General features: G+C 40.6%; 1 protein-coding gene across 1 annotated transcript in view; it reads left to right on the top strand.

Annotated features, from left to right (window-relative positions):
• Nucleotides 1-2,121: 2,121 nt before the first annotated feature.
• LOC111664622 (neuronal acetylcholine receptor subunit alpha-3-like) overlaps nucleotides 2,122-12,759 on the top strand; it is a 22,680-nt gene continuing 12,042 nt past the window's right edge. Inside the window, exons 1-2 of the mRNA XM_023419287.2 lie at nucleotides 2,122-2,337; nucleotides 12,155-12,294. Of these exons, the coding sequence (XP_023275055.1) occupies nucleotides 2,280-2,337; nucleotides 12,155-12,294 (198 nt within the window). The 5' untranslated portion in view covers nucleotides 2,122-2,279. The remainder of the gene's footprint in view (nucleotides 2,338-12,154; nucleotides 12,295-12,759) is intronic.

Below are 12,759 nucleotides of genomic sequence, written 5' to 3'. Positions count from 1 at the left end.
GTGAAAATGGAGAGACGACGTTGTGGAGAGAAAAGAAGATGACACTAATGGCTTTTGGACTCGCTGCATCCAGCTTTTACAAAAACCATGAATTAAACATTGCCCAGGGCAGAGCAGTGGAACAGGCTATGGTGCATCACACTAAACAGTCCTGGCAGAAACATTGATTCTCACCTAGTTCCTCCTCTAAACCGCTTCACTAATAAGGCTGGCGAAGACAAGCGTGTCATGACGCCACACTGTGAGCTCAACACTTGTCAGATGGTGACACCAGCAACAGCAAAAACACATTATCCCCGTTGTGCTTATTCTGTTTTTCCTCATCTGTCATTTTTATGCAGTGCTTGTCTGCAGGGATTAGACTCGGTAAAGCCCCTCCAACAGCTACGAGCAGAGGAGAAGAAGAAATGAACAATGTTGTGATGGCTGTACTTGTGTTGAAATGAGGGGATACTGTTTGTTGTGACAACTCTCAGACATTGTGGTGAAGGTTGATTGTGTTTATCCTGCGTGACACCATGTCTCAGTGTGTAATTGGTGTTCCACTGACCACCCAGCAGCAGAACTAAATTTGAATGAATTACGATACTTCATAGATTATTTGACAAATACTATTGTATTATTCTTGAACTACAGTGCATTTTCTGAAATATCTCTCTCTAATGCTTTAGTTACTCTTCAAGAGTTTGATCCAAGATGTATTTACAGTTTTGTTTTTGTCATATTTTTATCCATGTCTCTCTTCATAATACATTTGCACGATGCATAGTTTGGCTACTATGAATTTACATTAAATTAAAATGTTTAGACGTATTTGACAGGAGAATATCTCTGCTTGAAGGAGTAGGAGTATGTAGGAGCAGGTGCCTTTTCATGTCATTCCCAAGTGGTCTATTGTCTCATAATCTACCCCTGTTAGTAGGAATAATTATTTAAAATACTAAAATAATTTATTGACTTAAATGGGACTTGTTTAATAGCGGGCTGTGATACCAAAAGTTCCATACTTACCTAAAAAAAACCAAACCATCATTTCCATTTTTATCGATATTTTAGTGTGCATGTTTGTGTGTCAATGGGTTCGAATAAAGAGGTCAATTCAGTCTCTTTCTTTCTTTCTCTCTCTCTCTCTCTCTCTCTCTCACACACACACACACACACACACACACACACACACACACAGACACACCAGGACACATCCTCCAGTTGTGTGTCGTTCCCCCTCTCACCGCTCGCTGACAGGTTTCGACTCGGTTCAGCTCAGCTCGGCTCGGCTAAGCATCGCTTCCCTAATTGCTTTGTTTGATGACGTCAAACCAAGCGTGGAAAATCGCGGGCTAAAATTAAACTTAATCAGCGCGATCCGGAGGCTGGTAAACAGGCACCTGGGGATCTCATAATGAGGCAGAGGCGATGTTTGGGAGCAGACAAACTTTCCTCCTCAGCGCAGTGCTGCAGTTTAGTGGCTGGAAAACACGCTGCACGGTCTGTCTCTGATCTTAGAATTAGAACTGCAAACACTCTGAAACAAGGCAAAGATTGTATTTTAACTCATCAGGATACAATAACATATGATTAAGAAAGATATATTTATAAAAATTACTATCCCATGGGAGAAAACGTGGTGTTAAATGCTAATAATATGCGAAATATACCTCGACATAAAGTCACTTCAGCACCACGGGCAGCGCTCAGTGAAACTCACTGGCGCTGTCCTTGGTGCTGAAACCAGCCTAGTGTTTACCATCACTTCCTCATGCGTCTATATCAGCTGGAAATCTGCCAGTGGTGCAACTGCAGACTATTGATATAATATAATCCAGTCATAAATCATTATAAACGACTTATATTTCATCTATATTTTACACGATCTTTCGTTTCTACAAATATAAAAAACTACACCAGTGCAACACCTGTCTGTAGTTTCTAGACACCAGTGTCAAACATTCCTCCTGATTTTGTACTCATATTATCATTAGTTCATATGTGTTCTATTCCTGTCAGCCACAGAATGAAATTATCATCCTTAAGAGCAAGTGTTGGGGTGTTTTCCCTCCCCGTGTGTCAGTATGGCTGCGCCAGAGGGGAGCTGTGCGCTCATAGGGGAGGGACGAGCGAAGTCAAGTTCGGATCAGATCAGGAAGGAGCGCACCGGCAGAGCGAGACAGGCGGCACCAGGGGAGAGTCGTGCTTTTTCATGCCATTTATTTTTCTCATCGAGTAAACAGAGTTCCTCCAGAAGAAAAGTGAAGAGGATCCCCAAACGACACGGGGGAGACATGCAGCCGGTGGCAAGACGGACTTTGCTGCTTCTTCTCGTGGTTTTGATAACGCAAGGTAAGGGGGATTTATCCCAGACACGGTTTATATGGCCTATCCTTTGCTCCTAGAGATGTATGAGTGATTTTAGATCTTCTAGTTTAAAAGAGACGGTGAGGATACGGTGTGAGTTTTGCGCGTCAGTGTCTTGACAGGTGACAGGGGCTCTGTGATGGTTCAGTCTGACGCTTTTCAGTAAGTTTGTTTTATTCTTTCAGCTGTGAGAAGTCAGCAACAAGGTAATGGAGTTTATGCCCAGTGCGTAAAAGCCAAAGAAGCGCTTCATTGTAGAAAGGTCGTCGATATGAAGTCTCATAACTTTTTTCAGTTTTATTATTTTGGAAATGACGAAACCATTAAAAGAGACACAAACGAGCTATTTAACAAGTTATTTAAATATTTCCTCCCTCGATATGAACGTGAGATATACTTCACCCACGACTCGGTCTCGTGTTAACTAGGCCAATAAAATGAAATGCAGAATTTTGATGAATGCAAATTTTGTTTTGAGGCATGAGTGGTGATTTCAGGAAACCAAAACAGATTAGAATTTGTTTAGAGGATGTGTTTCCCCTGAGTTTGTAGGTTATACAGGCCTGTGCCAACATTGTTTTATTCAGACAGAGGGCAGATAGGAGGTTTTTAGTCAGCGGGGATTGGCCGTCTGCAGGGTATTGATAAAAACTAAACCTTTCTCCAGCAATGTGCGTCTTTGGATAAGTCTGATAACCGTATTTCGTTTTACCCCAATTATGGCACGAATAAGAAGTTGTATTAAGTTGTCATTAGTGTGTTTGTTCTTGCATTTCTTTGTGAAAAGATAAAAGTATATTTTCAGAGATTTAGAGAGGACATTTTTGTGAATTGGGGTCATTCTATGGTTATTTTGATGGATCATCTTTAGGGTTCTTTTGGGTTAAGTTAGATATGGGTAGGAGTCAACATTAGGCATGTGGCCTACTGATAAAGGCAAGAAAGATAGCAGCTCTGTGTGTAGTACTTCACAATTAGCCTATATTGATTGGATGGAGAAGGAAGGAAGAAGGAAGGAAGGAAAGGAGAAGGGGGGCTGGAGAGAGGGAGGAAGGAAGGAAGGAAGGAAGGAAGGAAGGATGAAAGAAAGACAGAAAGAAGGGAAAGAAGGATTAGTTATTACTGAAATGCACCCAGCAACTTAATCACTGACCGCAGCTGAGGCACAGAGCCTGGATGTGACCCGGAGCCACTCTGTGGAGTAGATGCAGAGACGGTAATTATACCGCGGCATTTCAAAGCATTAACGTAAACATTTGCTCCGAGGGCACAAACAGCAGCTATCTGATTCATGCAAGGTGGCAGATAGGCTCTTTTATGGTTTATCAGCCTCTACACACATCTTACTCCATGCATGACCCTCTTGGCTGGGAGGTGTCTGTGTATATTCTCTCTCTCTCTCTCTCTCTCTCTCTCTCTCTCTCTATCTCTCGCTCTCTTTCTTTCTATTTTCAGAGTCAGATATGGAGCCAAGTTTGTTCTTAAATCATTTGTGAATGCTTGTGGAACCTTGCAGGGGGTAGGGTGTGTGGGGGTGGGGGTTGGGTGGTAAATTTGCCAGCTGGTGATCTTGCTAAGCTGTGCCTGATATCTCGCAAATTGTACTCTGATGCGAGTTTTTGTGCGACGAAGTTTGGAGTGGTAGTTTACATTTTCAAATATCAGAGTACCTCTCTATGAATCACAGTGAAATTTGCAAATCTTGGTGCAAATTTACTACAAATCATGCAAACACACAGACACACACAGAGACACAGTATCCGACATTCATTTTACTCACTCATTAATCTGAGACCATCTGGAATTGTAGGTAGACACACAAATGTCAGAGTGCAATTACAGATGTTTTACATAATCGCAAATGCACTTAAAAATCTGAGTGCACATCTACACATTCCCAAAATAAGAATCCAAGTCTCCAAAACATTTTCTTCATATGCAACAAATTTGCATGAATAAATAAGTTTCGTAACAAAGGGAATACTTGCCAGATTGCATTTATCAACATAGCGTAACAAGAAATCATTTATAGTGATTGTAATGTTCTTATTTACCCATCTGTAAAATGTATTTCACTTCTTTCCCCCACAATGTCTGCTTATGGCAACTGAAACATCATGTGTAATACCTCTGGTTATTTTTATGTAACTCAGAGTCAGTCTTGGTTAAAAGGCAATGCTTCCTTCAAGAACAAGTATTTAAGAATCCTCAAACTAACAGCTGAAAGGATGCGAGATGTCAGACTCAGTTCACGGTGTCCATATGACTCCTATAACGTCGCACTAATTACACAATCTGACACACACTAGTGAATGATTGTCTTCCTTTAACTTTCACGGGAGCTTCAAAAACAGACTACATTGAAGCATGTACTTCCTGTTCCGGTGCGGCCAGCCTCCCAGCCTCTACAGCTCAGGGTTCACTTTTGTTAAGCTTTCAGTGTGGATGTGCACAGTGGGCCAATAGGAAACATTAAGAAGCACTAAAATGACATGAACACACATACAAACAGTAAACCACATGTACGGGTTGTTACAGTATATATTTTGCTTCTGGTGGCTTCAAAACGTGCTACTGCTAATGTGTTATTTCAGCCTGTGGGTACAGTGTATTCACGTTGCTGTCCCCTGTGTTCAAACAGAGGCTGCTCTCTTAATGTATTTCAATGCATGACTGATGATCCGGTCAGTGAACTGTGGTGATGAGGTGTGTGTGCATATGTGTGTGTGTGTGTATGTGTGTAGCTGTGTGGTAACAAGGCTTATATCACAGTAACATTTATAGAGCAGAACACAGAGCAGAGGGGGCGTGGCTAAATGTAAACTGAGTCACAGATAAATGTGTTGAAGACAACTCACACTGCAGTACTCGCCTAATAAAGTCTGCAGTCATCCGCCTGTTCTCATGAACATGCAACATGTTCACCACACTTCACAGTTTTAACAGAATCCATAAAGTGTGGGAGCATTTCCTTCAGTCAGTCATCCTTCAAAGTCATCAACAAAGTAATAGTTTAACCGGTTTTTGCACAAACACGCCAACACAGCAGGTTTCACTTTTTAACACTTTTCCTAATAACCCATTTATTTCAACATTATATTGTTCTGCCCCAAAGAGGAAACATCAGTGAAGCCTTCATTTCTAACTCTGGATGGTCCAAAGTGACGTTTCCTAAAGCCCTGAGAGAAGTATATGCCTACTTCAGGGTCTCTTTTACACTTAAACAGAAAAAAATGTAAATTTTTTAAATGAGAAAACCATTGTTGAGATATTGGACTATATAAGGCTGAATGATTCTCTCACATGGAACATATTCAAATTCATGTAACCCACTTTTTAGGGAGTACGCCTCGAGGGAAAGGATGTGTAATTTCTATTTGATCTGCTCATTTTGAAGGTGAAAAAAGTTCATTTGAAATTGAATGAAAACGTGTGAGCCCACAGATGCGTGTGCAGTCTTGTGTGAGTGTCACATGGCTTTTAATAGAGCTATACTGGACCTGTATTAGTGGCTGTATCTGCTGGAAAAAAGAAAGAAAAAAGGGTAAGGCAAATGACAGAAAGCTGTTTGCAGATTTCGACAGAATGAAGTTGTCACAAGCATCAGACACATCTCATCCTATTCCATTTACTGGACACACACACACACACACACACACACACACACACATACACACACACACACACACACACACACACACACACGCACAAGCATGGTCCCATCCGTGCTCCACTATCCCATCTTCTCTGGCTCTTTGCACCTGTCTCTCTCCTCCCTGTGCCTCTGCCACACTTTCTCACTCACAAATCTCTCAGGTTCTGTTGCTGTCATCATCTTTCTACTTCATCTTACTCAGTTTTATCTCCATCCTTTCTGCTGTCTCTTTCCCCCTCCTTATTTCCTCTCTCCCATTTAATCTCTGTCAGATGAATTCAGCTCTTTTCAGCCGAGCTTTACTGGTACCAAAGGAAAACAAACAGCACCAGCTGAGCAGCTCACAGCAAAGCAATTGCTCCTTTATGCAGTGTTTACTATATAAGCACTGGACATAATAAAGATGGAAAAGTAAAGACACTCTTTTTCTTTCACCCCGTCTTCTTCCCTCTTCCTCTCTGTCTCTCTCACACACTCTCCTCTAAAAGCATTTGCATGCTCAAGGGAGAATGAAGGCTAAATGGCTCTTACAGTATCCTCTCAAACAGCCCATAAAATGGTCTCCTCTTCTGCATCACTCATTATCTGTCCTCCCCACCATCACCCCCCACCTCATTACCCTTCATACTTGCTCTCCATCATCCTCCTGAATGACAGACATCTCCGGACTATTTTTTAACAGTATGCAAGTTAACCTCCAACCCTCATGTCTTGAGTGCATTAAATATCTCACAGTATGTATATTATATTTGAAGTCACTTGCTTTTTATGTAACTTTTGCACGTTTAATAGAATAATTCTTTAGTCCATCATAAGCTGTAGCTGTCTTATTTTTTGTAATTTTGTTCTACAAAGTCCTTTCAAAAAGATAATCTCAGCAGATAATGAACAAGATGAGACTGAGAGCCTAAAGCCATTCTGAGAAGTGCTTTGAGCTAAACGCTAATATCAGCATGCTAATACGGTCACAGTGACAATGCTAAAACACTGATATTTAGTTCTTTTGATATTTACCACATTCCCCATATTAGTTCAAAGTCTTAACGTTTGCAAACACAGTACATGATGGAAATGTCATTAGTTTTGCTGGTATTAGGTCATAAACCAAAGTACTGAGCAAATTAAAAGAAAATTGACCTGATGATGCGTTAGAAATAATGTCAAGGCTTTTTAAATTCATCCTGTGGGTGAGAAGAATGTGTGCACCAAAGTTGCTAAACACCCATCCAATACTTGTTGAGACATTTAATGTCAGCCTCATGGTGGTGCCAGAGAAAAACTTGGGATCACCAAATTCGTTACAATCCATCCTCTGGGTGCCATGAATTTCTGTACCAAATGTTTATGTTGATGTTTATGTTTACTGAACCAACTGTGTTTCATAATGATGTAAACTGGGAAGATTTTACATGCCATTCACAATAACAACACGGTATGCTAAATTAGAAAACATTGTGTCAATAGGCCTTTTTCACAGAAGACATTTTGACAGTAGGTAATGCTCAGGTGTAAATAATAGAATTAAGGATGGTTGTCTTCCATTTAAGAATAGACCAGAGCCATCATTATCTGTGCTTTCCCATCATGACTGCTTTGAAAAAGGTGACTTATCTACCAACTTGTGATTCTTGATTCTGACTTCTTTTAGTGATGCTGACAAGTTCTCAGAAATTAGCCTGGTGAGTACAATGTTATTATAACTCATAGGAAGGTTAGCCAAAACTATGACAAAAAGATTCATAAACCCGGTGACCCTCAGTTGTGTTGGTTGAAACTGTCTCTAGGCAGATTTGCTCGGTTCTTGCTTGCTAGCTAATAAATGATCATTTGGGAGTTGGTCCAGGACATGCTTCCACACAGTGGAGAAGCAGATCATGAACTAGCTGCAGGGCTGTTTTTTTTAAAGCATAACTTGTAATCCCACAAGTTAATGTAGCTACATGATATAGTGAAGTAGTGGTCCATTTCTACTCTCTGCTGTAAGATAGTTGGACATGCTAATGATTGCAGCTTGTACTAGAGTAGATAAGCACACTGCGCAATCCATTCCTTACACTTTTGCTCTTGCGTTGCTCCCACTCCAGCAACATACACATCGCCTCAGCATGTGGATAAAATCCAAAGCTTGAAAGACTCGCCATGGTTAGCTACAGTTGTTGTAATATGATCAGACAATTGCTGTGTGGAGGAAGGGTTCAGCGAACTGTCAATTCACATGGTTCACATACTTGGTTGGTCGCAGTTGCTAATGGATAGCGAGACGAATTTGTGACAGACATTCATTTAAAAGTCAACACAGATTTTAGATAATCTTGTTTTTATTCATGCATCATGACACACGAACAGAGACTTATTTCTCATTGTATAGTCTCACTCTGTGGAAATAATTTTTACCCCCTTTACCTTTGTGTCATGTAATATGTAAATCCTAGCAAAGCACCCAATGAAAAGATGGTGCGGGGGATTGTTAGAGTAATAATTTGAAACATGGAGAGAGAGAGAGAGAGAGAGAGAGAGAGAGAGAGAGAGAGAGAGAGAGAGAGAGAGAGAACATTATAAATCCAGATGAAGGTGGATAGAACCTGTGGCTCATAATTGGTTCTTTTATGATTCTCAATGTGAAATGCATCTGACCATGTCAAATGCGTGTATGTGCATGTGTAATTCTGTGTGTGTGTGTGTGTGTGTGTGTGTGTGTGTGTGTTCGAGAGAGTGTGTGAATGCAGGATCCTGTTTTGATCAAAGGGCTGGTTTAGTCAGTGGACATGTATGAGGGAACAGCTCTGCCTTTGTAATTATACCAACATGTAAATGAACCACCGTGGCAGTTTCAGTCCATCTAATTTCTCCACTTATTTTCTTTTATCTTTTAATTAAAACTACCTTTCTTCCTCCCCTTCATTCCTCCCTTTCTTTTATATTCTATTCTATTTTTTGTGCTTGGCCAAAAAAACACTGCTGTCAAAATTGTGTATTGAAATGTTTCCTTTTTTGTCAAACATGGATCAGACGCAAAGTGTTCAGTACCATGCTTCCTTTAAACTCTATTTAGCATAGCATTAGCACATGCTAGGCAGCAACCAGACAGAGGGCTATGAAGTCTGGATTCACATAATCTTCTGAGTGACATCTTAAGAAGGCTTTGCTTTCAGTCTCTCTCCTCTCCTCTCCTCTCCTCTCCTCTCCTCTTCTCTCCTCTCCTCACCTCTCCTTGTCTTGGTGTGTGTGGTTTTTTTTTTCAATTATTATTCTGGTCGTCTCCAGAGGGCTGTCACCAGGAGTTCAGCACCAGCTGGGTTTCTGGTGTCATTGTTGCCTGCATGAGGAGGGTTATCTCTTGCCTTTGAGGGAGGGATCTTGATGTAATAGGGTCAGCAATGTTTCATCATTGGGATTTCATGGCCTTTTCCAAAGAAGTCCATTTTAATTAAGAGATTCTCCTCTCATCTATCCCAAACTCAATTTGTCTGGTTTTATTCAAATGAGGATAGTATTTAAAAAGAGTTTAGGGGAAAAACAATGAAAGCACCTCTGCTGGCATCTTTGAGGTGACACATGTGCTACAAAGGTCTTCTGCACAGTAGATTTCTTTGTCTTACCGTTTCTTCCTATGTCCATTTTCGCATTGCCTCTCCTCCCGTCCATCCTTCCCTGCACCCTTTTCTCCATCCAACATCTTGAGAGCTGCCCAGCAGAGGGGAATGTGGTATTGATCTAGATATTTATAGAGGGGAACAACCAGGGTTTCTGTGTGACAGCTCTCACAGAACTGTGGGGTCTCGAAGCAAGAGGAATGAGTGATTATCTTCACAAATTGCAGGAGTGGTCACCGTAGTGACTCAGTAAGCTTCAAGCGGGAACTTTCAAATTGTCTTTTTGATATGGTCAGTCAGTGTTAACCGAGGTCACTTACACATTGGAACTCCTGTGGCTGCTTCCCAATAAATGCCACCATGTTTAATCAGCTGAATGCTTTAAATTTGAGAAAGTAGGAAATGTTTCGTTTGCAGCTCAGATATGATGTTACCTGAAATAACAGTAACTGTATAAGTTAATATCAGTGAGACAAAATGACAAACAGCAACATCATTTGCTTTGAAGCCCTCCAAGGCAATTTGAATCCAGTGTGCGAATGGCTAACTCCACCGCTAACAATGAAGACCATGGAGACATAGAGAATGTAAACAATGTACTTTAAATGGCTTTAGTGAAAAATATTTACCATAAATACTATAAAAATAGAGTTTGGTTTCATTAAAATTATAAGGATTATGATTTTAAATTAATTTACTTTTGGATTCTGGATCAATTTTTGATGAATTAAGCAACTATGGCAAAGTGTTTCGAATGATAACATAAACCAATAACATTGTTACATTACATTACACTGAATATGTGCTACAAAAAACTCTCAGTACTTCATATCCTGTCCTCCGGCTGCAGCCTGCAACTCACCGCAGTAGGTTCAAATGGCTTGCTGTGTGTTGATGAGGTAGATATGCTGATATCGTGCTTTAGGCTTTTTAGCTTCCTTTCTGGATAATCAGTAAATAAGGTCCTTCACATTTTGGTTAAGTATACAGCACAGTCTAGCCAAACACATGTCTAAATTTAGATAAATTATAACACACCGTGTTCTCATACAGGATGAACCAACACAGCTGCAACACCTACCCATCTTTATTTACCATTAGTCAGGAGAAGAGACGAGGACAAGGTTGTCACTGTGATTTATCTCCATTTAGATATTACATTTTATTTTAGCTTAGATGAGATTCTATTCCAGGATGTCTACCACCTGCCCATAATGCTACCTAAATAAGCAGACAGTATGACGCTTGGGCTTTTAAAGTGATAAGCTTTGTTTGCTCATGCTTGATGAACTGCAGCAACGGCCAATTAATTCAACATTTCAGGTCAATCCCAGTGGTTTCTAGTTACAACAAACACTATTTGGATTGTACTGATGCAGGCTATGTTGGACTGAAGCTCGCCTCAGAGCTCACAACCCCCACCATGCATTCAGCCGTAACCTTGAGGCATAGCAGACCTATATTAAAAAAAAAAAAAAAAAGAGAGAGAAATATTGTTGTTGTGCAGCACATGTAACATAGATAAATGGAACCATGGCAATGATGCATGATGATACTAACGTGGCTCTGCTGGCAGTGTGATAGCATGTTGTGCCAAAAAGCTGGGAGCAGTTGAGAAGAGAAGAAAAAGGTTTGTCAGTTGCTACAGAAAGCGTTTCAGTAATGTTTGAAATTTGTTAGAAAGGTTCATATTGGGCAGGTAATATAGTGGTTGAAATAGTGGTTTAACACAACAGTTGCAGAAGCTTAGGGAACAGTGGTGGTGAATGGTGAGTGACTGGGAGAAAGTCTATCAAGACGTCAGTGAGCCCGAGTGTAGAGGGCAGGTGATGGGTTTGGAAACAGGAGCTAATGACAACGGTCTCATGGGTAACTGAACAAAATTGAAATAATGGCGGGGTGAGATTGAAAGATGTTATGTCATTCAGCTCAGGGTGAAAGGTCAGTGTGAAGCATCTGTGTCTAGTGATGAAGTGATGAGCTTTTTTCTCCCTATGCCATATTCCCTGTGAGAGCAGAAACAGAAAAATGAATCTAAAAGAATAAAATAATAACTATTTATGATATACCCATATCATTCAGAATGGACACGGCTGCTCTGGGTTCCTCAATCACACAGAGAATCACCCTAAAAGTTATCTCATGTCAAAGACTTGTTCAAAGTAGACTCTGATGAGCTAAGCAGAGAAGCTATGATCTGAAAAGACTTCTTTATAGACGATTCATCAAATATCATAAATCGTTCATTCTGCAAACTCAAAGGGCTTACTGATGTGACGCTGCATCAAATTCAGAGGAGGTTGAAGTTGATTTTTCTTTCATTTTCTCATTTGTAGCATGACTTGAGTTGATTAGAATTGGCTTGGAGGACTGTGGATGACTTATACACATCGATTTGTGCTGAATTTTCTGCATTTTTGTTGCATATTATCTTTCATTTCTTTTCTAACACAGCTTCTTTCAGTCTCTTCCTCCCAAATCCCTCATTCAGACTCACTCGTCCAGTCACTGATCGCTCTGTCTGCCCCTCCCTTCTTTGTCTCTGCCCCCTCAGATTGCTTCTCATCCAAGGCAGAGGACCGGCTGTTCAGGAAACTGTTCAGAAGATATAACCAGTTCATCAGACCAGTGGAAAATGTCTCTGACCCCGTCACTGTGGAGTTTGAGGTTTCCATCTCACAGCTGGTTAAAGTTGTAAGCTACACCACCCACACATACACACACACACACACACACACACACACACACACACACACACACACACACAGGAAGTGAATTGAAGACTCAATTCAACATAATGTAAAAGGTGTTTAAAGCACCTTTGCACATTCAGTTCTGTATGTCATGAAGTGCATATGAACAAAGGTGAATGTGTCCAAAATCTTTCATCAGTAACATCCTCTCCACAGTATGTGAAAGTCTGTGTGAACTGTGAGACATCTTCCCATGAGAATCTTGATCATATTTCCTACCTTCTGAAACAGAGAAGCTAAAAAGATAAGCTGCGGAACGAGATGAGTGAAAGCGGAAAGTGAATACAGTCTTTATTTAGTCTTTTCAGTTTCACAGATTCCGAAAATGTCTCACGGTTTTGTTATGCACTGCTGTTTTGCTTTGGCGATGTTAAGTTTAACGCAGATGGGGGGTTTGATGGTGGGG

The sequence above is a fragment of the Seriola lalandi genome, unplaced genomic scaffold, assembly GCF_002814215.2.
Source record: "Seriola lalandi dorsalis isolate HSWRI2012SDOR001 ecotype SW California unplaced genomic scaffold, Sedor1 jcf7180002054596, whole genome shotgun sequence".
NCBI classification, from domain to species: Eukaryota; Metazoa; Chordata; class Actinopteri; order Carangiformes; family Carangidae; genus Seriola; species Seriola lalandi.
The sequence above is the reverse complement of the archived record's forward strand: the minus strand, read 5'-3'. Positions and strand labels throughout refer to the sequence as shown.